At 42.0% G+C, this 25,939-nt stretch overlaps 1 protein-coding gene across 4 annotated transcripts in view; it reads right to left on the bottom strand.

Moving 5' to 3' along the window:
• Nucleotides 1-3,870: 3,870 nt before the first annotated feature.
• The window catches only part of GOLIM4 (golgi integral membrane protein 4), an 80,982-nt gene continuing 58,913 nt past the window's right edge, over nucleotides 3,871-25,939 (bottom strand). For 2 of the 4 annotated variants that reach the window (XM_043594958.1, XM_043594960.1), the window contains 9 exons: nucleotides 25,530-25,688; nucleotides 21,091-21,423; nucleotides 18,949-19,196; nucleotides 18,136-18,218; nucleotides 16,684-16,793; nucleotides 13,609-13,776; nucleotides 13,201-13,269; nucleotides 5,845-5,925; nucleotides 3,871-5,575 (listed from right to left, as the gene is read on the bottom strand). In XM_043594958.1, coding sequence (XP_043450893.1) covers nucleotides 5,426-5,575; nucleotides 5,845-5,925; nucleotides 13,201-13,269; nucleotides 13,609-13,776; nucleotides 16,684-16,793; nucleotides 18,136-18,218; nucleotides 18,949-19,196; nucleotides 21,091-21,423; nucleotides 25,530-25,688 — 1,401 coding nt within the window. In that variant the 3' untranslated portion in view covers nucleotides 3,871-5,425. The remainder of the gene's footprint in view (nucleotides 5,576-5,844; nucleotides 5,926-13,200; nucleotides 13,270-13,608; nucleotides 13,777-16,683; nucleotides 16,794-18,135; nucleotides 18,219-18,948; nucleotides 19,197-21,090; nucleotides 21,424-25,529; nucleotides 25,689-25,939) is intronic. The other 2 variants (XM_043594959.1, XM_043594961.1) reach the window with 1 other exon arrangement.

Genomic DNA, 25,939 nt, shown 5'->3' with positions numbered 1-25,939 from the left:
CCAAAGCTTTCAACACAGATTCTCTGGGCCTTAAAGACAGACCCAAGAGAAAATAGGACGATCAAGAGATTGGCAAAAAGCGTGTCATTATTTATTAAAACTTGCCACCTTAGGGCAATGTGACTAAAAGTGAATGCCAAGTATCTCCTCTCATCCTAATCTTGTTCTTCCCCATAAAATATATATATATATATATAATGCTTAAGTCAGTATTCTTTAGGTTGTGATTGAAAAGAACCTCAAACCTGCTGAAGTAAAAAAAAAAAGGGTGGGGTGGGGTGGGAGGGAAATCAAAGGAAGTCAGAACCTGGGAATTTGAACACCATTCTCTTTATCATTCTGTATCTATCTCTCTTCCTTCCTCACTTTTCTTCTTCCTCTCTTATATTCCCAGTTTTGTCCCTCTTTCTGTATTGGCTTCATTTCTCTCTGCTACGACTGGGTATTCTCCACGTCACAGGGAGTATGACCCCTGGAAGCTCCAGATGTACACTTCAGAGCAGCCAGAGAGCAGTTCTCTGATCTGGCCTCATACAGAAATCCCAGAAGATGGAGCACAATGGTTGGTTTGGGGCCCAATTCTGTGGTTACAGGATTAGGCCTTTCTACAAATGAAGGGCAGAAGAGAAATGGTGTGCAGACAAAAGGACAACCAGTGGACAAACACGGTCCACTGCACCACACCGACTGGCCCTCCCCCAGCAGTCAGTCACAAGACCCAGGGACATTCTAAGATAATACTGCATTTTTCTTTGGCTTAGGTAGGGCTCTTATAAATCATAACTGATTAGTGTATTCTGACTTAAAAACCTCTCTAGATGTCATAACTCCACCAACCTATTTCTTAAGAAATTCTTTATTCCTTATGCTACAGTTGATGCTTCTAAGAAGATAGACATAAAACATTACATCTTCCTTTGACCTTATGTCTTTCCCTGGCCAAATAATTCTAATCTCTTGGTTCCTCCTCCAGACCCTATGGCTTGGTTCCTCCTCCAGACCCTATGGCTGGTCATTTAAAAAATTTTTGACTCCCACCAGAATTGTTTTTGCAAAATGTAAAACACACCTTCTTAATATGTGAAACCCAGAATGTGGCACTGGATAGTAATCCATCCAACTCTGGCTGTATTTGCAATTAACATTGGAATCAGATTCATCTGGGAAGGATTCCTAGTTCTGCCACCTATTCATTGTATGATCTTGAAGTAGTCAATATTCTCAGATGAGGACTGGAAGATATTCATCTAGTAAATATTTACTGGAAGTATCAGTGTTTGGGTTGTGACAATAAACAAGAAAAATAAGGTCTCCACCCTCATAGAACATTTATGCCAAGAAGAGTATAGCCAAGCTTATTCCCACATGTCTGTTTCCATAGGCTGTGTTAAACACTCGGATATGGAATGCAGGATGTTATAGAAGGACATGGAAAGGTATACGATCTAGCAGGGCAGGGGGTGAGTGGGAGGTAGACCCTTCCCAGGGGAATTGGTATCTAAGGGGATACCTAAATCAATGAGCCAGGCAAAGGAGAAGAGAGTAAAGAGGGATTGGACAGTTGTTCTGGGGAGAGTAGGCAGTAAATGTACCATGATGCAAGAGAGCATGATGATTTAAAGGAACTGAATATTAAGTATTAGTCAAGAATATTCAGATGACAAGTGACAGAAATCCATTTTCAACTAGCTCAAATGAAAAAAGGAAGATTTATTTGCTCATTAATCAACCCCTGGGTAGACTTGGCTGGCATCAGGAATGGCAAGATATAAGGACTGCAAAATTGCCACAACTCTCTTCACTTCCGCCTGTGCAGAAGCTGTTTGCTTACTTTTGTGAGTTATGTTTGTTCTCTACTTCTGCAGACTATTTTCTCCGTACAACTGAGAAAATGGACACCAGCTATCCTGAATTAAGGACACAGTAGCTTTGGCATTGGTCGAGGGGTTACGAAGACATTAGGAGAGGAATGTGCTTGACAAAGAGGAGCCACATTTATTATGATTCAGTATTAGAATGTAAATTATAAAGTTGGAGAGGAAAGATGGGGCCAGATTATGATGATGTAGGTTATACTTAAGAGTTTGGAATTTTCTCTGTGTGGAATAGCAATTTGTTGAATAATTTTATAGTGGGGGAGTGTTAATGTTATCTTTTGAAAGATCACACTGTCACAGATTTTAGGGATTGGTGGGGGAGAGCAAATGAGAGAAGTTAAAGGACTGTTGTAATAGTCCAGGTAAAAGGGAACAGTGGCCTGAACCAGGATAGTAGGAATGGGGGAAAAAATGGGAAAATTTAAAGATATTTTGGTAGCCTCTGTAGGGAATGAAGACAGAATCAAGGACAAACTTTGTTTCTGTTTTGAGAAGCTTAGTGGAGATATTGAAACTAAAAGTAGGTGTTAGGAGGGGAGAGAAAAAGACAAATTTAGCTTTGAGAATTATAAATTTGAGGTAGAACAGGTCATAGAAAGTGAGGCTGAAGAAGTGGATCAGGAGACACGTGTCTAAGGCATGGACAGAGAGAGGGCTATAGAGGAAAGACCTCCAGGACAAAAGCTGAAGAACACGAATATTTAAAGGCAGGATGAGAAGAGAATCCCGCAAAGATTGAGAAAAAGTAGCCAGGATGGTAAGAAAAAAAAAAAAAAAACCTAGGAAGAGATAGTACAACAGAAGACAAAAGAGGATTCAAGAATAGAAAATGACTTGTTTTAAATTTTTTACACGCCCTAGCATGGATGTACCACAATGTAATAAGAGAACTGAGAACTCACTGTTATCAAAGTGATTACATACTGAGAAACAGAGCTTACAGGGGAAATATATAGTACTGTAGAGAACTAGATATTGAAAAAAGGATATCAGTAGGTGACTTCAGAAAAAAAGAACTGAATGGGTGCTCACATAGAAAACACCAGCCACACACACACTAGTTAGTAAACAAGGGGTCAGTCCTTCAGGAAGGTTATGAGGAAGTCCTTCAGGAAGGTTTATAAGTGAGGACTCAGTTAAACAGTGTCAAATGCTCCAGGAGGACAAAGTTCTTCAGTTGTGAGAAGGGGATTCCATGAAACTTAAAGGATCACTGTGGGGATAACGTGGAACCTATTCACATACTTCCTGTATTATGAAGGCATTCAATACATGTCAATAATTTTCCTTTATGAAAGTGACTCACTGTGACCTACCTGTGGTTCACGTTATACTCTTATTCCAGGATCTTTTAAGATCATTCTTACAAGTATGTAGTCATTACACTTGTACTAATGTAGCTTTTTTGTGTCCCACTGTAGTTGTCCCTAATAAAGGTGCCTTCCCCCACCCTTCTGATTATGTCACTGAGACCAAATCCTTTGATTTTTTTGGTTGTGCCAAAAGTCACAGAATAATTGGCAAGATAAATACAAGTGACCCTGTATTTCTGTTCATCTCATTAATGTAGATCAATTCTGGCTGATTAGTCCTCTTCCAAACACTAGTTAGAATGACTATAACTTGGTGCCAAATGGAGGAGAATGGTTTGTGATGGTTGCTTCTGGGGTGGGGGCGGAGGGAAGATTTAATAGGCTTTTTGTTTTGCGTGTGCTCACATGACAACATCTTAGGTTTCTGTACCTATTTATTTTTTCTTCACCAAAACTAGCTCAAATAAAGTAGCAATTCTTAGCTCTTCCTTTAGGAAAGGGGAGAAAAAAATCAAGTACCAATCCAATTAGAGAAAGAGATAAAGAAAGTAGGTAAAGGTTGGAAAGGCATTTTAGAATTCATTAATATATACTGGCAACCTCCTAAAATTTTTCCTTTCACAAAAAGGAGCTGAAGAATAAGATCAGAAACTAATAAGAAATCACAGACTTTTAAAAGATTTACCACTTGCTTTTCATAGCTTTATTGACTATTACCAAGTTTCAATATGGTTCAAATAATTAAATACTGCAACTGGGACATTAAAAATACAAACTAATTTACCAAAATAATTGTATTCTGAATATTATGTACAATATTATACATTTTACATTACATAAAGGGTTTTTTATACATAAAGGTAAAATTTGATCTATGATTATTGAAAATCCAAAATACATTTGAACAAAACATTCCTATGCATACATACACAATCACTCCGCTGGGATAATCAGAACCATACATGAGTGCGGTTGTTAAAAAATAACATCGCATTCATACAACAATGGTAGAAACTGAAATTTGCCTTTATTAATTTGAGAGTATTATTACAAAACCACACACATATGGGTTATATAACCTAATTCTATATATTTAAAAAATCTTTATATAGAGAGACAGATATGTCTCTACCCCGAAAGATATTTTTGATTTTTAAATTTTTATTTTAAGGACTTTTGTAATTCATAGCCCAATCCCAGCAAATGGAAAAATCATGAGGGTCTATCATATTACCATGTGTATTTCACTGAATACTTTTCGAAGAATAACCCTAATTCAACTGTATAATTTGGAATGCCTTCATGTTCATTCCTGTTATCAAAGTGATTACATACTGAGAAACAGAGCTTACAGGGGAAATATATAGTACTGTAGAGAACTGGATATTGAAACAAGGATATCACTAGGTGACTTCAGAAAAAAAGAACTGAATGGGTGCTCACATAGAAAACACCAGCCACACACACTAGTTAGTAAACAAGGTGTCAGTCCTTCAGGAAGGTTAATGCACTGAGGTGCCCTACCTTGTTTGAATACTGGAGTGTCAAAGTCCAGAATACTGTCGTGTGGGTTTTAGTACCATCTCATTTAAAAACCTAATTCCTTTCAAGAAGAGCTGTGATTTTAAGTAAAGCCAAACATTTTTCTAACAGATACAAAAATTCTGAAAAACAATGTCTTTATAGCCAAAATGCCTTTCCAATCGTATGTCACTCTGTACATGGATCTTCTTGCAGAGACAGACAGATGGGTAAAAATTCCATCAGAACTATACCTCACAAGAACCTCAGAAAGGCAGCAGTTAATAAACTGGCCGTTCTCCTTAAAGGATCTGCAGCCTTCTGCAGTATTGCCTATTTGAAATCCTGTATTTTATTAAAGGCAAACAACAGAACAGCTGGAAACTAGAAGACAGAAAAGTAACAAGCTGAAATATACAAAATCGGTGCCCTTTCCAACATCACCTAATCTATGAAAAATGAGATTCAAAGGCCATGGTTTGCTTTATTCTTTCTCTTCTTGCCCATGTTTAGCTTGAATACAAAAGAAGCTCTAACCTAGGTTACCAAAATATATTCATATAAATGTATGAGCATTTCTAATACAAAAGTTAAAAAAAAGTCTAAATTCTTAATTTTTGTAATTAAATATCCTAGAGTTCAGTAGGCAGATTTACGTCTGAGCAGCTTGAAAAGAATCCGTTGGCTGAGCACTGTCGGTGAGGTCGGGCACCATTACATTTCAGCTCTTCGCCGGGATTTCTCTGCAACAGCAGCCCCGTCCTCTTCCTCTTCTTCCTCCTCCTCATAGGGTTCCTCTCGGCCTTTGGGGTGGTTGTCATCTCGAACTTCTTGCTCTTCACCATCATTGTTTTTTTCATCGGCCTGAAAGGTAAAAAAGAAAGGGAAAAGTAAGAGGGCACAGAGTTAGTGATATAAATAATTCCCTCTTTAAAGAAAAAAAAGGCATGAAGTTATTCACTTTTAGAGAAAAGACTGAATAAAAATGGTCCAACAGGCAACAGTGCGGTCTTCCCTAATCCTCATACCATCACAGACTTTCAGACGTACACAGTGGTATCTACACAAGCAGCCATTCACATCTCCTACGTACGCGCACATGCATGCGGCCGAAATATATGTCCCACACTCACGTTTTCATCGTTTTCACCATAGGTCTCTACAGCGTTATGCTCTAATTCCCTCTTTTTCTCTTCAGTCAAATCTTCCTGAACCTGAGAGAAACCAGAGACACCAGGTGACACTTTTTATAATTTCAATAGTTTGATTTCCAAAAAGTTCATTTAAAGTAGTAAAAACAAAATCAAGCTAAAGATGAATTTGAAAAAGGACAGACGCCAAAGGCCTGACTTGTCTATTAGCTATGAAGATGTACAACACACGTCCTACAAAGAAATCAACGCGATTGATTCAGAGCCTAGGACTTCTGTGTGTGAATTTCCAATTTCTCTGAATAAGCATTAAACCTCCAAGATTAACACTTGAAGAAATTCAGCTTATGAAATTAAAAGCTCCCCTTTTCCAATGGGAGAACTGCAGAAGTCTGAAGGCTCTGACGGAATGTAACCTCTACGAAGACAGACACCATGTCTTACTCAACTGTCTTCAATACCAAGATGTATACCTGGCATACAGCAATTGCTTAATAAATACTGGTGAGTGAATGAGTCAATGAATAAGAGAATCAAAGCAGCAAATGCCTGCTCTGTAAAGGCACAGAGAAGAGACACCATTACCTGTATACAATGTAGTAGAAAACAGAGAAAATGTGTATGTACAATTCTTAATTAAGAAAAAGTTCTCTGGCTACAATATCTAGAGCTCAGAACATAATCATTTCCATTTCTTCATGAAATAGTTACTAAACTCCCTCAAATCCCTACATCTCTTCGATGTTCTAACATCACATGTCTGTTTTAAGTAGTTTTCTGTCATGTGCACTATTCCTAGTATGTGTCATGGATCCCAATTATTTTTTTCAAAATGCAAATCAAAGAAAGTATCCAAACATCTTTGCTAAATAATCTCCATTTAATGATTACATTGCACAAAAAATGCAAGGTAAAACATTTTCTAACTTAAGTATTTTGACAACCTTATGTATGCCAAAAGATTTAAGTCAGCTGAGTATCAAAAAATTGCTGACCATCAGTTAAGTATCATGTACTGGGACGAAAAGCAAACCTGCCTTGTCCTAGGACAGTGGTATAAGAGTTAAGTCCTCCGGAATCACACACAGAATTACCAGGTTTTGGGGGCCGGGGGAGTTAAAAATCCCACAAATGCGCAAAGGAGGGCAAGTACGCAGGCGTTACAATTAAAGAGGAACAAATTAAGGGCTGCCTCTTAAGTGTCCATCCGAGGTATGACAGGAACGAGTCACAACCCACCCCACAAGCTTTGAAGGGAACCTGGCTTAAGAGCCTACAAACATGACCCTTCAAAGATGCCCGAGACAGAGCCCAGCTTTCATGAATCTCTTCTAATCAGCCCAACATCGGCCAGACTCACAGGCCCTAAAGTACGATGGCACCAAATAAGTACATTCTGGACACAGAGGCATAGAGCAGGGTTTTTGTATTCACACGTTCCGGTGGCACGAGCTAAAGAGAAAACACCCTAGTTTCACCTGCAAGCTCTATCAGTGGTCCATGACATCTCTGCCCTTAGTCACAGAGTCTTGTGACGACATTCCCCAGGGTGCTGGGATGAAGACACCGAACCACTTATTTGACACTACATATACTACGGTCTCACTCACTGAAACATCATTAAACTGCCAAAGTGTCCCGATCAATTTCAGGAAACAAAGACACGTCTTTTAGAGCATTATCAAGGAAAACATACTAGTGAACACTAAATTTGGTTTAGCTGGGATTGAGAAGGAACTGCCTTGAAACTGCAACATGGTGGAAAGAACATATAAATCAAGGTCGACAGACTTTTTTTTTTTGTAAAGGGCCAGATACAGTACATATTCAGGCTTTCTCGGCCGTCAAGTCTCTGGAGCGGCTCCTCAACTCCACCCCTTTGGTGCCCAAGCAGCCTTGCACAGTACGTGAACAAAAAGGAATGGACGTGTTCCAGTAAGACTTGACTTATGAAACAGACTGAGGCCTGTAGTTTGCCAAACCCTAACATAGGCTGCGGAGTCAGACACACCTGGATTAAAACCTTCATTAAAACTGGCTCCAGGGGCGCCTGGGTGGCGCAGTCGGTTAAGCGTCCGACTTCAGCCAGGTCACGATCTCGCGGTCCGTGAGTTCGAGCCCCGCGTCAGGCTCTGGGCTGATGGCTCAGAGCCTGGAGCCTGTTTCCGATTCTGTGTCTCCCTCTCTCTCTGCCCCTCGCCCGTTCATGCTCTGTCTCTCTCTCTGTCCCAAAAATAAATAAACGTTAAAAAAAAAAATTTTTTTTTTAAATAAAAAATAAATAAAAAAAAAAAAACTGGCTCCAAAGTGCTGGCTGCATAAAAATAAGGTCACTTGTTTTTACTATGAAAATTCGCAAGCACACACAAATAAAACATAATTCAAAGAACTCCTGACCGCCATCACCAAGGTCCAGAAGTTATCTCAACGTTGCTGCCCTCGCATCACCTATCGCTGTTCTTTATTTTTGTTGATGAAGGGTTCTTAAAATTTCTAGACCTCATTATTCGTCATAATTTTATCACATTTTACATCACCGTAGTTTCGCCCCTATCCATCTCAGTATGTTATCTCTAAAAACAGTGGATTTTTCTTACATACCCATAGAGCCATTATCACATCTGATAAGTAATCCCACAGTATCATCTAATGTCTACCTCATGCTTAACATTTTCCTGATTATCTTCAAAACGTCTATTTACAGTAGGTTTGGTCTAATAATCCAAACAAAGGCCACACCTAACATCCATTCTGCTCCCCTCTTTTTTCCTTAATGCTATTAACTCATTTTCCTGTAGAATGACCCACATGCTGCATTTGTTTGCTTCTTTAAGGTATCACTTATTTCCTTTGGCCCCCACATTTCTTATAAAAGGAAGTTTAAGACTTAAATGGATTCGATTTACAAAGCAAGAGTTTTTCAAAGGTAATACTGTATATTTTATATCTTCACCGCATCGGGAGGCATATAAAACGTGTCCCTGGTACTTTTAATGAGGCTCAAGTTGGTCAAGGAGCTCAGGAGTCTGACCCCTCCATGATACAACTCCCTGACCTCCACTCATGTAGCAAGATCACCCATTGATGACTTGCTCTTAAGTCACCCGTTTAATTAGAGGTTACAAAAATGGCGACTCTCTAATTCCACCATTCCCTCTGCATTCACCAACTTCTATAAAGAAGAACTCGTCCCTATCCACTGTTTAGTTACCGTACTTGCTACAGCCTTAATTACAGTAGCCTCTAAAATCAGACCTGGCTGGGGTCTAATCACGGGTCCAACAATAACAAGCTGTGTGACCTTCAAAAACTTAGCTGACCTCTCTGAAGCTCAAATTTCTCATCTGTAAAATAAAACGGCTTGATGAAAATCAGTGATGTAAAAATTTTCTGTGTGTTTGTGTGTCGGGGGGGAGTCACGAACCCTTTTACAACTTTGAGAAGAAATGCAAATGTATGCAAAGAGACACAGATACATGTCACTTTACACAGAAGGTTCAGGAGGTTCAGACTTCCCCAAGTCCGCCCGTGGACACCTGTCCCAGGCATGCTTCTCCAAACAGTGTGTTCCTGGAACGCTGATTACTAGGCTCCAGCACAGGTAAGATCAAAACCTCCAAGGGTGAAGTCCAATCCAGGAATTTGTACTTTTCACACACTCTCCAAGGTGAGTCTTAGCCACAGCAAAGACTCAGAGCTGCTAGTTTCAATGACGGGGAGTGCTGGGTTAAGAATGTCTCTGGCCAGAGAGAGAAACACGCTTGCGTGAGGTCTTTCATTTCTGGAGACCTATTGTAGAAAATTCGGGTTATTTATCAGTTGCCAAATCTGAGGTAAATTAATTTAGGGAACCCACAAATAAAAATTTTATAATTTTCAAATATATATATGTATACACTATTATTCTGGTAGTATATTCTTTGTATTGGGAACAAAAGCAATTCAAACTCATCTTAAAAGGCATTACTGAAAAGGAACAAATGATGCGGAAGTTTCTAATTTTCACACGTGTTTAGACTGATGTTTCTCCTTTATAATGGAGACACACCAATCACGTCTTCCACGTTCAACCCTCTTCAGTAACCTGCTGAAGCTGACACGAACATTTTGTCAAAAACTTCCCAACACTGCTCCTCTTTACTCATTTTTACTCACTGAAATCTAACGTTTCAGCCACTTTTAGAAACAGTCCCTATGTGATGCAGCAAAGTTTAATAGCCAAAATAAGACAGATCTACTGGGTCTAAGATGGGCTTTGGCTTCACAGATCAAAGACATCACGGGATGAGACAGGAGCCGGAAGGCCGAGCCTTACGCAGTCCAATAGGCTGGGATGCAAAGAGGTGGATGGCACGTGACACAGGAGAGGCTTCAGCAACATCAGCCACAGTGACGGACACCACCATTTGCTGGGTGATGTTTAACAGGGAAGGCTGTGCCGCCTGCACAAGGCGACTCACAGGCTGGCGGTGCCACTAAAGCTGACCATATATCCCTGTGCACGCTCTCCCACGAGTGTTCAGATCAATCTGTTTTCAGTTACACTGGAGAAAATGAGCACTCAGATTTTTCAGTCATTTAACTTCTGGGGTTTTTCTGAACATTTAAATAATTTTTAGGCACACACAGCACTTTTTGGCAATGTCATAATTTGTCTCATTTGCTCATAAGTAGATAAAAAAATCTGGACAGTAAGCGACACAAGGATGGGATCCCCACATGAATGTCCCAAACAATAAGCCATGAACACTTGTTCATAACCATCACTTTTATGCCTTAGAAGGGTAATGCTATTACACTAAGATAAAAGAAGGCAGGGATGGTGCAAATTTCCAAAAAGCACACTTATTTTGGGTCCTACTCTCTGAGCTCAAGTCACAAGTCTTTTTTTTTCTCTCTCTTTTTTTAATTTATTTATTTGGCAGGGGAGGTGAGAGAAAGAGAGGGAGAGAATCTCAAGCAGGCTCTGCTCTGTCAGCACAGAGCCTGACGCCAGGCTCGGTCTCATGAGCCATGAGATCATGACCAGAGCCAAAATTAAGAGTTGGACGCTGAGCCAACTGAGTCACCCAGATGCCCCTCAAGTCACAAGTCTGATGGGCTGTAGCTCTGAGCAGGGACAGCTCTGACAGAAGTCAGGTGACCTGGGATAGAAGGGAGGGGAACCGATGGCAGCAATGAGCCATACATCCCTGTGGTCAGTGGGGACAGCTGGACGACCCTGGGGCTCGGTGCAGATAAGAACAATGCACATTACAGGGCCCTGCATGGTTTCCAGACCATTCCACAGATGTCTCACACACAGCACCTATAAACAACATGCTATGCGTTCTCACATATTGTAGACCTCCTTTTCTCATTTCGCTGCAGTCTGCTGAGAACTTCGTCTCTATTACTAGTCCTTAAATTGTATTTGGGGACCAGTCTTCTCCCTCCTCAAGGGAAGGACTGGAACAGTGGAAGAAGGTGGAAAGGTCCCATAACTAACCATCTCAGGAACTGCCCAAGGAATGCAACACAGCCTGTGCAAGGGACGCCAGGGGGCAGAGACGGAAGTCACCAGGAGAGAGAGAAAGGCACGCTGAGAGCAGTCCCACATGGGAGGCTGTGCAACCTACACAAGACAGGGTCAGAACGTGGGGCAGAGGCACCAGACAGGACTTCAGAGCAGGGAACCAGAGAAAGAGAAGCAGGAGTGGGGGCCCGCTGCAGGGACAGAACAGGGCTCTGGTCAGTTCAGCCCGCCTGCAGCCCTCACCTCTGCCCGCCACCCCTCTCTTCCCCTCCTGTCTCTTTCTCTTTTTCCTATCCTTGATCCGTCTTGGATCACAGGACTGCTCTCTCCACCTTGACTGACATAATATAAAGGTGAAAAATAATCAGTAAATACTGATTAAAATTTTATGTTTACCCTTCTGCATTTTTAAAAAGAAGCCAAGGTGAATCTCTTCTCCTTTAATCCCTCAAAGATTCCTGGCATCTGACATAATGAGACAGAGTAATATTCGTTCAGACATCCTGTTACAAGAGAAGTCCAGATGAGTATCTTTTTCTTGCCAAATATCTTAATATTCAAGGCTGCTAGTTCTTCTAATGTTCTCTTGTGATAACAGAGCTCAGGATCTCGACCAGGATGAACGGCAGGATGAGAAAAGAGAAAGGATAAAAAGATCAAGCCAGTGAATGTACATGTGACTAGAGTTGTACGTGGCCAGTGGCTGTAAAGAGCAACATCCCTTTCTGTTTTCCCGGTATAGCACACCCTTTCACATGAGCTCTGAGAAGTGGACAACAAATGCAACAACAATGAGAAAGCAGGGCTCGTCGAGGGAACTGCACTGGCAAAAGGGGTAGCTCGCGTATTTTGAGCAGGATCCCCAATGGTGGGGGTGTCGGTTCAGGCTGCCATCTGTCCATCCATTCACACAGTTCCCGTTAGGGCTAAAGCCCACATGGGCAAGAAACCTGGCTGAGGAACACCTCCGCACCAGAGCTTTGATTTAGCAGACCATTTCCTGGGCCAGAGAGAGACCAAACACGGGGCCTTGGCCTCCTTCATATCATTTCCCCAGGCTCGGGGCTTCAGTGGTCCGTTCGGTGGGGAGCGGAGACTAACCAGCTACGAGCAATGGCACTCACCCAGCACTTACATGATGTGCCACCAGGACAGGGCTGCTCCTCAAAGCTAGCTAGCGATAATCTGTTAGAAGTTTACAATAACAAGGAGACTAAAAATGAAATTTATGAAATTCCACCTAAATGCATTTTATTCAACTGACCTCCTCATGTATTTTTCCTTTTCTTTATCATTAAATCTCATTATCACACTAAGTTCTTAGGAGAGAAAAGGCAAAAAGTAGAGACCCTAAAAATGTTTTTGGAGGGTGTTAAGTGTTTTCCAGTGGACACTTGAGGCACCCGTGAGGCAGCACTGTGGCAACGTCTGCAGAGCAAGTTACAGGGTTCATCCCGACCCCCAGACCTGACATGCAAAGCTTTGTTCTTCCCTCTCTTATGAGGGGAAGAAACGAGAGAAAATATTCTTACAAATATCACATAGCCCTAAGTCCACCATTCCGGGAGGGCTGGATGACTTCTTTTAGTTCAAAATTTCTAGTTGAGACCCAGAAAGAAGGATTCTACTACCCTGTTTTTTATTACTTTCTAACCACATGTCACCTTTTTCCACAGTCCATTTCCTCTTGAACCACCCTTTCTCATCCCGACTATGTCTTTCTGAACGTGTCTATGGAAGGCACGTCAAAGCCCACGCTGCCCCTTAAGGTTAGTGTGACGCACCAAGCAGTTTGACCAGTTTCCTGCAGCCCACCTCCCTACCTCTTCTTCTCCCTCTTCCTGGTACTGCTCATCAACATTATCTTCCTGCTGGTCTGGGTTTCCTGCCATCTGTTGAAACAAAAGGGGAGGCTTGGGTTACTGAAGGCGGGAGATGCATTTTACAGTTCTCTGGGACAAAGAGCAAGCTTGCAGCCATAACACATGTACTTTCAGTGCACTGGTGGCCAGGAAATGATGAATAATCCTTCCCAACACAAAACCTAGGATGTGTGTTTCTCTCACTCTCGCTCTCTCTGAGTGTGGCCATATCATTTCACATCGTGGCCTACAAACCAACCAAAGAGGCAAACCTTCTGTCAGTGTGCCTTAGGACTAACCTTCTGCATTAATCAGGCAGTTATTAAGATGCCCAGGTTAAAACCACCCTCTGAAGTAGCGTCTGCTTACCACCAAATGTTCTTCCATTTCTGCATTCTCTTGCTTTGGATTACTTTGTTTTGGCTCCTCATTTTCATCTGGCAAATTTTCTTCTCTCACTTGCTCGGCTTCCTCAAATTCATCTTCGCCTTGATTATTGGGGTCATCTGCTGGGTTTATATCCTCTACAGCCGCCCTCTGCAAAATTTTAATAAAAAGCAACCACTACCTCAAAATCCAGGATCAAATTTAATTTCATTGGAAAGGCCACACACTGGCAGAAAATGAAATCGTCCTTCACCAGACTGCTCGACTCTCTCCTTGCCAAGACTCACAAGTACACATCCCACTGTCAAAAGACAAAACTCCTGCTTTATTTGTCAGCGGCTGATGGATCAGAGTGAGGTACAGACAGCACTTGTTTTCGGCAAGCGATTCCAAGACAGTCCTCCAAACTCTAGCATGAGAAATGGGAGTGGAACTAAAGAGACCAAAAAAATAGTTCATCGACACTAACAGAACATGTAAAAGAAATCACTAAAATGGGGGATTTAGATAGGCAAGGAGGAACATCTTTCCTGAGTATGCTGATTTTCATACAGACAAGCTTTCCCCTGCGAGCAATTTTTTACACGTTAAGGGGGTGAGCAGCCATTGAAGAGTGAGAAGTCTCAGAAAGGACTCAAGAAAGGGTGTGCTTGAAGGGGCTAATCCAAAAGTAAACAGTCGGTATCTAGCATGGAACCAATTTCTATAGAACGATCACTACCACGAAAGAGAAATGTTGCACTGGCAAAGGACAAGAGAAAAAGAACTGAGCGAACCCAGTCTTTGGCAACAGATCTTGAGAAATCTCTCCCCCAACCCTCCCTCCAGCAGCTCTCAGTTATGGTGTTCAACAAATGCCCTACACATGATCGACTTGAGAATTATCTCCATTTTCCACTTAAACTCCCAAAGCACCTTTCACAATAATACATGTCCTCATAAAGATTCAGATTTTAAAGGTTGAGCTGGGCAGGGATGATAATGCTTGCAGGAGCTTCCCGATCACTCCAGGGTCACCAACAGGACACTTAGCTGAAGCAGCAAATGCCTCCCAGAGATGAGGCCTCAGAGCAAGATTTGATCTGTATCAGTGTTCTCCAGGCAACAAGATTCCACTTCAATTCACTTTGGAGCCTTGAACGTAGTCAAGAGCTCACCGGTCTCAGTTGACTTATTATTTGCACATCCCCGGCTACACGCTTCATTTAAGAGCAGATGATACTTTTCTTGGGAATACAGAGTGACAAGTCATCACCTTTACTCCAGACGCCAATCACTCCACAATCTCTATATATAGATTTCTTTCTGGGCATTATCAATAATACATGTGGAAACACAGGAAAAATATAACACATTCTCTTCAAAAAACAAAGTACCAAAGGGCTGTTGCAAAAGCCCACAGAAATGTACACACAGGGTCCAACACGACACAAGTAATAGGTGAAGTGTAACAGGCACAGTTGTTACCTTCAAATAAACAGATGATAGGGGTGCCTGGGTGGCTCAGTCGGTTCAGCGTCCGACTTCGGCTCAGGTCACGATCTCGCGGTTTGTGAGTTCGAGCCCCGCGTCGGGCTCTGTGCTGACCGCTCAGAGCCTGGAGCCTGTTTCAGATTCTGTGTCTCCCTCTCTCTCTGACCCTCCCCCGTTCATGCTCTGTCTCTCTCTGTCTCAAAAATAAATAAACGTTAAAAAAAATTAAAAAAAAAATAAACAGATGATCAAACATACCTCAATAAAACTGGAAAAAATTTCTTTAATTAAAAAAAATTAGATGAGACAAAGAGAGACAAGCTGGCTAACGATTTCTAATTAAAAGAAGGAATGGGAGGAACAGAGCAGTGTCCTCCAGACCAAGTGGAGTGCTGACTGGAGAGAGAGGGTTAGATGGTCATCCTCAAAGCACGCAGCACCTCCCAGAGGGCAGAGACTGGGACAGGCACCCTCTCACCAGCCCTGCATCCACTCAGGCACATCCACTTTCTTGCTGCTCTCGTAAGATACCCCCTTGTCCCGCCACAGTCACCAGCTCTACTCCCCTACTCTCCAGAGCTCCCACCCTTTCCTGAGCGCACTTGCACAAGTGCTAACCCAGGAGCCACAGGCAAAAGTGCTTTGTTACAGCTCCGCTCCAGTTAAGTACAAAAGCCATTTCCACACATTAAAAAAAAAAAAAAAAAAGTAAAAAAATTAAAAATAAATTAAAAAAAATTTTTAAAGCTGTTTCCATCCAGGGGGCTTTAAGCAGCTATCATCAGGGAGACTTTCTCAATGAGTATCAAGGAAAGATATATGGATCTTCCTTTCAATATAAACAAGACCCATACGGTAGCATAGACTAGATAAACATAGCGGTGGTTTTACTAGCAAAAGATGACAGGAGAGCTAAAGTAAGTTGTAAAATTCATCTACACACAAGCGTGAGAACGCACTCACTTGACGCTTGCTCGCCTCAGGCCCCCCGGCTACACAGGTGAACTGGGAGTCTAGGTCCTTTCTTGGTAAACACAAAGGACATTCTTGGTTATCAGGTCTCTACTAATTCATATTCTAAATTTTCTACAGCATTATGGTACCTGAGCATTTTTTTCCCCATTTCTCAAGCCCCACATCCTTACTTCATGTACTGATTAAAATGGTTGCTTACTGCTGGGAGATGACAGTCACACGACCTACATAACACCCTAGCAGACTATTCAACATGCTCCAGAATGGCTCATTTCTTTTCTCTGCTTCTCTAACTCCCACACTTTTTTTTTTCATTTTTCAGAATTACTGCATATTTCAGTGGTTCTCACCATTGCTTTTCCTGATCTAGAAGTTGTCAGAGGGAAACTCCTATGTTTTTCTAGAGCAGCTTCTGAGTCAGTCTCCCCCAACACACCCTCAGTTTACAGTTAACAACATTGCTTATATAATTACGCAAGCCACCTTCCTTCTGCACTGATGAAATAACAGACATATCTAGAGCCAAAGGCGTGGTGTCAGGTAAACCTTCAAGTTTCCTTTCCGCGTTGTGAGTTTCCAAGTGTCATGACCGAAAGAGAGGACACTTACATCTGCCTCGGAGTCTGGATCAGCTTCGTGGGGACCCTGATCTTGAGGCTCATGTCCGTTCTCTGGGTCATCTTCTGCCTCATCTTGGTGCTGGTTATCTCTCTCATAGGCTGGCAAATCAAAGGAACTAATATCAGTGCAGATGAACCAGACAGGACTCTACCCTTTCACTCAAAGAAAAGCCACCAGTGGGCTTTCCTACAGACTATTTCACCCAATCTCTCCTCCAAAGAGAAAGAGGTTAATTCAACAGAAGGCATACACCTCAGCTCTTCTGAATAAAACTAGGTCCTTTTCCTAGACCATGTGTCTAAGGAGATAGCATGGGTGAGTGACACATGCTAATCTTCTAAAGCAAATGTTCATAAGAGCTTCATTCTCCCCCTTGCTATATGAAAAACAATAATAAAACTTTCTCAACAAAAGCATGCCCAGTCAACTGGACACTGATAAAATTGTCAGCTAATTTTTGGTAATATCAAAGGAAATAGCAAGGTACCAAAAGAAGAACTGGTAACGTCTCAGGAAATGGAAAAAAGAACACCTCATCACACGGCAGTGATGAGGGATGCCACCACAAGGATACATCTCACAGTTCAACTCACATAGATATTTGCTGCTTTCAGAAAAATAAAATTCCATAAAGGAAATTTAGGTAAGAGCATACAAAGAGAAGAACAAACAACTTTTTAAGTAAGATATAAGAGGAAAGGTTAAGTATATGGAGAGTATTTAGCTTATAAAAAATAGAGATGCAAGGTAACTTACCATCAGGTTTCAAGTGCACCACGGGATTCATTAAATAAATAAGAGAACAAACTGTTCTCTAGTCTTACTGAATGGAACAAAAAAAGCTGAAAGTGCTGCACAGGGGGACATAAGGAAAACAATTTCTCGACTATGAGGGCTATAAAATATCAGAACAGGCTATAGAGGGAGTTTGGGTAATCACCTTCTTTTAGCCTCTTTTAAAGAGGATACATATCTGAGTGTTAGAGTTGCCAGAGAAACTGTTACCTTGTAGTTCTATTATACAGGAAGGGATATTCGATAAATTGCATACGAGACGCCTGCCACAAGTGAAAGCTACTAGTGCCTTAATCTGAAAAACTTTCAAGGCAATGATCCAAAGGTTTCCAAGGTAAGGAGAAAAGGTAGCCATTTCCCAGAGTATAACAGTCCTATGATAATGTGCCATAAAGAACAATTCAGTACACAAAAAGCTTAAACTGTAGGAAAAAATATTAGGAAGGAAACAGATGATCTTGGGCAGGGGTGGCCACCAACGTGCACTGTTTGGAAGGATTACCAGCGACATAACAACAGCAGTGACAAAAGGCATGTGGTACACAAGTCTCGCTTGTATGTACTCAGATGTGCACACAACTCTGAGTCGATGTTCCATGTGACCAAGTAATTTCATTAACGTATTGACAATCTGAGAAGTCTCACCACCTCCTTCCTCTTCTTGGACGCCCTGGTCCTCTGCTCCCTGAACAATATCATGATCCACAGTGTCATAATGACCTTGCTGCCTGCAAGAGACACAAATGTTAACAATTCAGTGACAAATTTGGTGGCACAATTTCACAGAAGTCATTTACAATTAAAGGTGGTAATAAACGAATTTTTCAACGGTTTTTAAAAAGTCATCAAGAGGTTCTTTCTTCTTTTTTTTCTTTTTAAACTTATGCTATTGGGTTTAATAAAGATTCCAGCTACAATTTCAAAGCATACCTTAAAAAACATAAAACACCTTTCACGTGGTAAAGTAAGATAAAGTTAGCACAGAACCTGCTAGGTTCTCTCTCTCTAAAGTAAGCTTGGAGGGGCGCCTGGGTGGCTCAGTCGGTTCAACATCCGACTTCGGCTCAGGTCATGATCTCACGGTCTGTGAGTTCGAGCCCCACGTGGGTTCTGTGCCCACAGCTCGGAGCCTGGAGTCTGTTTTGGATTCTGGGTCTCCTCTCTCTCTGACCCTCCCCCGTTCATGCTGTCTCTCTCTGTCTCGAAAATAAATAAACATTAAAAAAAATTTTTTTTTTAAATAAAGCTTGAAGATCTAACGTTTTTAATTAGAAAAAAAAGGTTGATTGTTTTAGAATGAAATATTTGGAAATTCAGGTCTCCAGTCGTTGTTCCGCCCCGGCTACAGGAGCACCCCCCCTCCCTCCCCCCAAGCTCACAGGGAACAGGCACCCCGAGCTGTGTGCCCTGCTCAGAAGAACGAGAGGAGGGCTGCGTGCACCATCGGGAGAAGGCTACCGTAGCTGCTCCGGGGGCTGCGGCCGCCCCTCTTCGGGGCCGGCCTGCCTCTGCCGGGCCACCTCTCTGGCGAGGAGCTGCTGCCGCTGCCTCAGCAAGTGTCCCTGCAGCCGCTGCTGGTGCAGGGCGTCCTGCTGCTCTCTCAGCCTCTGCGCCTCCTCAGCCCGCCTCGCTGCCAGCCGCTGCTGCTCCAGCTGCTCCTCGTAGGGCGATCGCAATTTGGTGGCCGGCCCGGCGGAGGGATACACCTGGGGGGGAAAGGTGGCGCTGCTGAGGGGGTGACAGGCCGCACCTCCGGTCACCCCTTCCTTGGTTTCCCCTGACACACCCTGGCGGCGGGCCTGGTTTACTTAATTAACACACACCCATCTGTCAGGTGAACTGGGATTACACCTCAGGTCCAAGGTCACCCTGAGCCAGAACCCCTCTTTCCCAACTCTCTGAGTCAGCCTTGGCTTCTTTTAGCAACCCATCTTCCCGATTTGCTGGCATTTTGGCAGATTTTCAATGTGCTCCCTCTCACACGGGAGAGGGCAAAACAGAAGGGCAAATCCCTTCTGAACCCTAACTGAACGGATGTTCAAAAGGTGCTGCTCTAAGTGGGCACGTAGTAACCTCACATTAATTGTAGCAATGTGTAAGCTGAAGCTGTAAGAGTGTAAGATCCAGCGATGCCAATTAATTCTAGGAATGCGGAACCAATGTCAGGCTGACCACAGCCAAAAAAGCCAAATTTCAGGTAAGGGCAGAGGGGCAGAGAACAAATTCCTTCAAGGAAAAAGAGAATGGGTGAGAAGGCAGTACCTTCTGATGAAAGGAAAAACTGATCCACGAATTCTTAAACTCTGCTTCCCACTGAGCTACCCACAACTCACTCCTCCATCATCACCCCCTCTCCCAACCAACACAAGCACACCCAATATTCACCAAAGAAAAGAAGGTGCAGGGTTAAGGGGAATTAAACCCAAAGGGGAATTACTTTTGAAAAAGGCCGTATGAGGGACAGAAGACTGGGAGAAGCTTCTCCATGCTAAGTTTGCAACAAGGAGTCCAACAACAGAGGCTGTTACATCTACTCAGCCTAAAGCCTCAGGCAGCTTGAAGTCTTAGAAAGCTCGAAGCCGAACAAAACCTCAGAGGCATAAATACAAAGTGACTGGCATGTATGTAAAGGCAGGTAGCCCACTGTTAAGGATCAGCTTAGAGACAGAGGAAGAAAGATAACTCTCTGCACTCAGTGTTGCTTCAAGTTCTTTTAAATTCGGTTTTCTAATAATGGATTTTTCTTTTTTTAAAAAAAATTTTTTTTCAACGTTTATTTATTTTTGGGACAGAGAGAGACAGAGCATGAACGGGGGAGGGGCAGAGAGAGAGGGAGACACAGAATCGGAAACAGGCTCCAGGCTCTGAGCCATCAGCCCAGAGCCTGACGCGGGGCTCGAACTCACAGACCGCGAGATCGTGACCTGGCTGAAGTCAGACGCTTAACCGACTGCGCCACCCAGGCGCCCCCAATAATGGATTTTTCAAAGAGAAAAAGCCTTATTTATGTGAGAGGGGAGTGCTCCGGTAGGGGGAGACTGAGCAGAGATTGGTTAAACATACTCACCCAGTGGGCATCCTTAAGTGATAAGATCAGCCTTTTGACAACTTAATAACCACCTTGAAGATGAATGTGCAAAAGGCAACCTACCATTTGATAGTAAATGAACAGGGAGAAGGAGACTTTTGATCATAGAAAATGAGACCTTTCTGGGCCTCAAGTTGCCCTTGGAACTTGAACACGTTCCCCGGAGGTGCCCCATCAGGCGCTTATCTGTCCTCCTTCTGCTCAAGGGACCTGAGTGAGCATGAGGCTGCCTTGTTACGCACTACTGACAAAGAAAATACACCAACAGCTTTCTGTTTCCTTCGGGTCAGCTTTCTGAGGGATGGGAGCAGCTATGCTATTAACATTACACGAAAAAATTTAAACATGTGCATCTAAAAAACATATGTGCATGTAACACTTAGTGAAATCGCTCGAATTTTATTTTAGAGATTGTTGTATATGGGGAGGCTTTTTCAATGTTTAAAAACAAAGCCATGCTCCCTATCCTGGCTGACGAAACAGAATCCCAGTGCAGGTGAAGGACCTCGTACCTCGGCGTGAGCGTGCCCTCCCAGAAGGTTGGCTTCTTCCCTTGGGTCACGCTGTTCCTTCCATTCCCGATCCTGTTCCTCTGGCGATGGGTCGTGTTCCTCCTCCAGATGTTCAGCCTGCCCGACCTGTTCCATGGCCTCCTCTTCCAGGGCCTTCCTGTGCTCCTCTTCCACCTGACGCTCCTCCGGCTCTCTGGGTTCCGCGTCCTGCTGGTTCAGCTCTGCTGGAGCCTGAAATTCTGCCTCTCTCTGGGTGGGAGGGTAAAGTTTTGTTTCTTCTGTTCTTCTAGGAACAGCTTCATGTGTCTGCCACACATCATTATTCCGAGACACCTAGGCCAAGCACATCACTGGAAATGACCCTCTTCTACTTTGAAAGCAGTGATACAACCTGTTTATTACCATGTCTATGGGGTTACAACATAAGCAAAATCTTGGGAATCTAGAAATACACAGTCCTGACTGAAAAGTATGGCTGCAATGGAGTCACTTAACTCTTCTCACTGTGTCATCTCACCTATAAAATAGAGATAACATAAGTAAAATCTCATCGTAGGAAGCATACAAATAGTAACCTAAGAGTAAAGCCTATACATGACCACATTGCAATCTAACTTCCCGCAAAAGCAATCTAACTCTTGTTTTCCTTTAGAACAAAGAAAAAAAAAACTCTCAGACTTCAAGTGATGAAGTGCTTACATGATTTTCTTCAATGTAAACTTTGTTTTCAATAATATTTGAAAAGTGGGGTGCCTTAGTGGCTCAGTACGAAGAGCATGCAACTTTTGATCTCAGGGTCATGAGTTCAAGCCCCATGTGGGGTGTAGAGATTACTTAAATAAATCTTAAAAAATAATAATAATGATTTGAAAAGAGAAGGACAGGGGCTTCTGGGTGGCTCAGTCAGTTAAGTATCCAACTTTAGCTCAGGTCATGATCTTGAGATCCGTGAGTTCGAGCCCCACATCGGGTCTATGCTGACAGCTTGTGGCCTGGAGCCTCCCTCAGAGTCTGTGTCTCCCTCTCTCTTTGCCACTCGCCCCCCCCCCCCCACCCCCAACTAGTGCTCTGTCTCTTTCTCTCTTAAAAATAAACATTAATTTTTTTTTAATTTAAGAAAAGAGAAGGATAAGATGATATTGAGGATGAGTTGGGTTTATTTTTATTAACTAATAAAAAAAAGATGCCATTACTAATAGACATCCATGTTAACTAAAAATAGTGCCCATTAAACCATACAATAAAACATTTTTAACATATTAAAGTAGCATCTCTTCATAAATCCGAGGAAATATTTTGTAAATATTTTGTAGTGTTAATATAGAAAACTCTGAACAACAACAAAAAAGACATGTTTTGTGTGGTTTTTTTTTACAGAAAATTCCTCTTCAAAAATTGGTTGATTTAAATTGGTTTTCCCAGATTGAAAGTTTCAGAGATTTCCATTTGATCTTCATTACTTAGAAAGGAGGGGCAAAAAAGAAATGATAAAATATCGTAAGAAAACGAATCACTCCTTTCCCCCTTCCCACCTTCTTTATCAGAAAAAATGACTACTTTGGTCAGATTGTTCTTTCAAACTGAAATAAATGTGAAGCCATCTTCTTTTTTTTTTTTTTTTTTATTTTTTTTAAACATTTATTTTTATTTTTTTGGGACAGAGAGAGACAGAGCATGAACGGGGGAGGGGCAGAGAGAGAGGGAGACACAGAATCGGAAACAGGCTCCAGGCTCTGAGCCATCAACCCAGAGCCTGACGCGGGGCTCGAACTCACGGACCGCGAGATCGTGACCTGGCTGAAGTCGGACGCTTAACCGACTGCGCCACCCAGGCGCCCCGAAGCCATCTTCTTAAATTGGCAGAACTATAACTGAGAAACTGGACTGTATAAATAAATAAATAAATAAACAAATAAATAAATAAATAAATATTTCTGCACAGTGAAGGAAACAATCAACAAAACTAAAAGGCAGCCTATGGAATGGAATAAGGTATTTACACATGAGATATCTTATAAGGAGTTAGTATCCTAAATCTATACAGAATTTATCAAACTGGGGGTGGCTGGGTGGCTCAGTAGGTTAAGTGTTTGACTTTGGCTCGGGTCATGATGTCACGGTTCATGAGTTCAAGACCCACATCAGGCTCTCTGCTGTCAGTGCAGAGCCTGTTTGGGATCCTCTGTCCTCCCCCTCTCTTTACCCCTCCGCCTCTTACACGTGTGCTCTCTCTCTTTCTCTCAAAAATAAATAAAAGCATTTAGAAAATAAAAATTAAAAAAAAAAGAATTTATCATACTTAACACCCAAAAAAACAAATAATCCAGTGAAGAATGGGAAGACAAGAATAGACACTTTTCCAAAGAAGACATCCAGATGGCTAACAGACACACGAAGAGATGCTCCACATCACACATAATCAGGGAAATGCAAATCAAAACCATGAGGAGATATCACTTCACACCTGTCAGAATGGCTGAAATTAACAACACAGGAAACAACAGATGTCGGTGAGGATGTGGAGAAAGGGGAACCTTCTCACATTGTTGGTGGAAAGTGGACAACAGCATGGAGGTTCCTCAGAATTAAAAACAGAACTACCCTATGACCCACAATTGCACTAATAGGTATACCCAAAGGATACAAAAATACAGTTTTGAAGGGGTACATGCACCCCGATGTTTACAGCTGCATTATCAACAACATCCAAACTATGCAAAGGGCCCAAATGTCCATCAACTGATGAATGGATAAAGGGGATGTGGTGTGTATATGTGTGTGTGTGTGTGTGTGTGTGTGTGTGTGTGTGTAATGGAATATTACTCAGCCATCAAAAAGAATGAAATCTTGCCTTGCAATCATGTAAATGAAGCTAGAGTGTATTACGCTAAGCAAAGTAAGTCAAAGACAAATACATGATTTCACTCATGTGGAATTTAAGAAATAAAACAGATGAACATATGGAAAGGGGAAAAAAAAAGACAGAAGGAAGCAGACCATAAGAGACTCTTAATGATAGAGAACAAACTGAGGGTTGATGGAGGGAAATGGATGGGGGATGGGCTAGATAGTGCTGGGCATTGAGGAGGGCACTTGTTGGAATGAGCCCTCAGTGTTGTATGTAAGTGATGAATCACTAAATTCTACTTCTGAAACCAATACTGCACTATATGTTCTGTATGTTAACTAACTAGAATTTAAAGAAAAATATGAAAAAAGAATAAAATAAATAAACAAAAGGAGGAAGAAAGTCCTCTCTCAGACATCTGAAGACAACTTTTGGAGATGTATGTCTTACCAATGTCTTCACGTACCTGGCGTGTTTGACATAATACTGCCCCTAGCTTTACATGAAGTATTTCTTTAAAGTGCTTTCAAACGTGTGCCATTTATCTCCATAGCACTTCTGTGAGAAAGCTTCCAGCAGATAACTACTCTCTCCACCTCACAGATGAGAAAACTAAAGGTGTGAGTCATTACAAGATTAACCCAGGAAACTGGTAGTCAGACTAGGATAAAGAATAGAACCGATCCCCAGGCCAGAGATCTGGTCATGTTTTCTTATGTTAAAAGTAACCACAGAAGACAGAGGGTCCTGTCTATACAGGAATGCTCTGCGTGACTGAAGATTTCCATGAAGTCTGCTCCTAGCAACTTAAATATTCCCATAAGATGGTAACTCAGGGCACATCTTCTTGAACATTTGCTGTTAAAACCAACTTTTTCAGGGGGAAAGATAGTCATATGTGCTGTACTTATTATGCATGTAATTAAAACAACTTTGTAAGAGTTAAGGATAAGGGTAACCCTACTTTTGATGTCTCGTTTAGGAGATATTTTTTAAGCAAGGCTCAACTTTTACGAAGAACAGGAATACAAAAAAAAAAAAGTGGATTAAGAAACTAGCACTCATACATTTGGTAGTTTTATAGAGACCTCTTAAATACAATTTTTGGCTTGTTCTCTGTGGACCCAGAACTATACTATCAACCCTAATACTTGAGTGGGCTATCACATAATATCCTTATGATCATTTAATCTTCTCACTCTGCCCCTAACAACCCAAATGACATGAACAGAAAAAAATAAATAAATAAAAAACTCAGCACAACAGCTCCTTAAAAAAAATAAACCCACATGAATAAACAAAGTTGGTAGAGTCTTTCCCAGAAAATATTACAGCGGTTCTCAAAGTGTACTCCCCAGACCAGCTGAATCAGTTAGAAATGCAGGCCTCATCCCAAAATAACTGAACTGGAAATTCTGGGCTGGGGCCCAACTATTTGTGTTTTAACAGCCCTGCCGGGGACTCTGATCTATGCTAAAATTTGAGAACCACTGTTCTGAAGGAAGGGTCGGCAATATTTTCAGCAGTTCACCTGATGACAGCTTGATGGGGAAAGTGACCCCACCACAGAATACCAGTTCACGCCTCTTACCTCCCGCGGCTCTCCAGCTGCCTTCTCCCTCGCTGTGCTGTCCCTGTGTGGAGAATGTGTCACCTGGGTAACATTCTGCTGCTCTGTTTGTTCTGGTTTGCGAAGGCTTGGGATCCGATTCAAAGTATCTTTCAATTGTTTATACTCTGCAACTTGTGTCTGTGTATAAATTGCACAATTGGATGCAAATTGTACAATTTGAGGAGGGAAAGAGATACATTGTTCATGGATGACATTAGGGTTCACTGGAAGACTAGACTAAAATATTATACCGAAGTACAAATTAGGAAAAATATGCAGATTATTTCCATGCATTAGCTATTCTTACTTGGACAAGCTTAACCATTTTTAAGCACATGCAAATGAGAATTAGACATAAAGGGAGCAGAGAAAAAATATCTAAGACAGAT

This window comes from Prionailurus bengalensis, chromosome C2 (assembly GCF_016509475.1).
Source record: "Prionailurus bengalensis isolate Pbe53 chromosome C2, Fcat_Pben_1.1_paternal_pri, whole genome shotgun sequence".
Classification (NCBI taxonomy): domain Eukaryota; kingdom Metazoa; phylum Chordata; class Mammalia; order Carnivora; family Felidae; genus Prionailurus; species Prionailurus bengalensis.
This window is presented reverse-complemented; position numbering and strand designations above follow the sequence as displayed.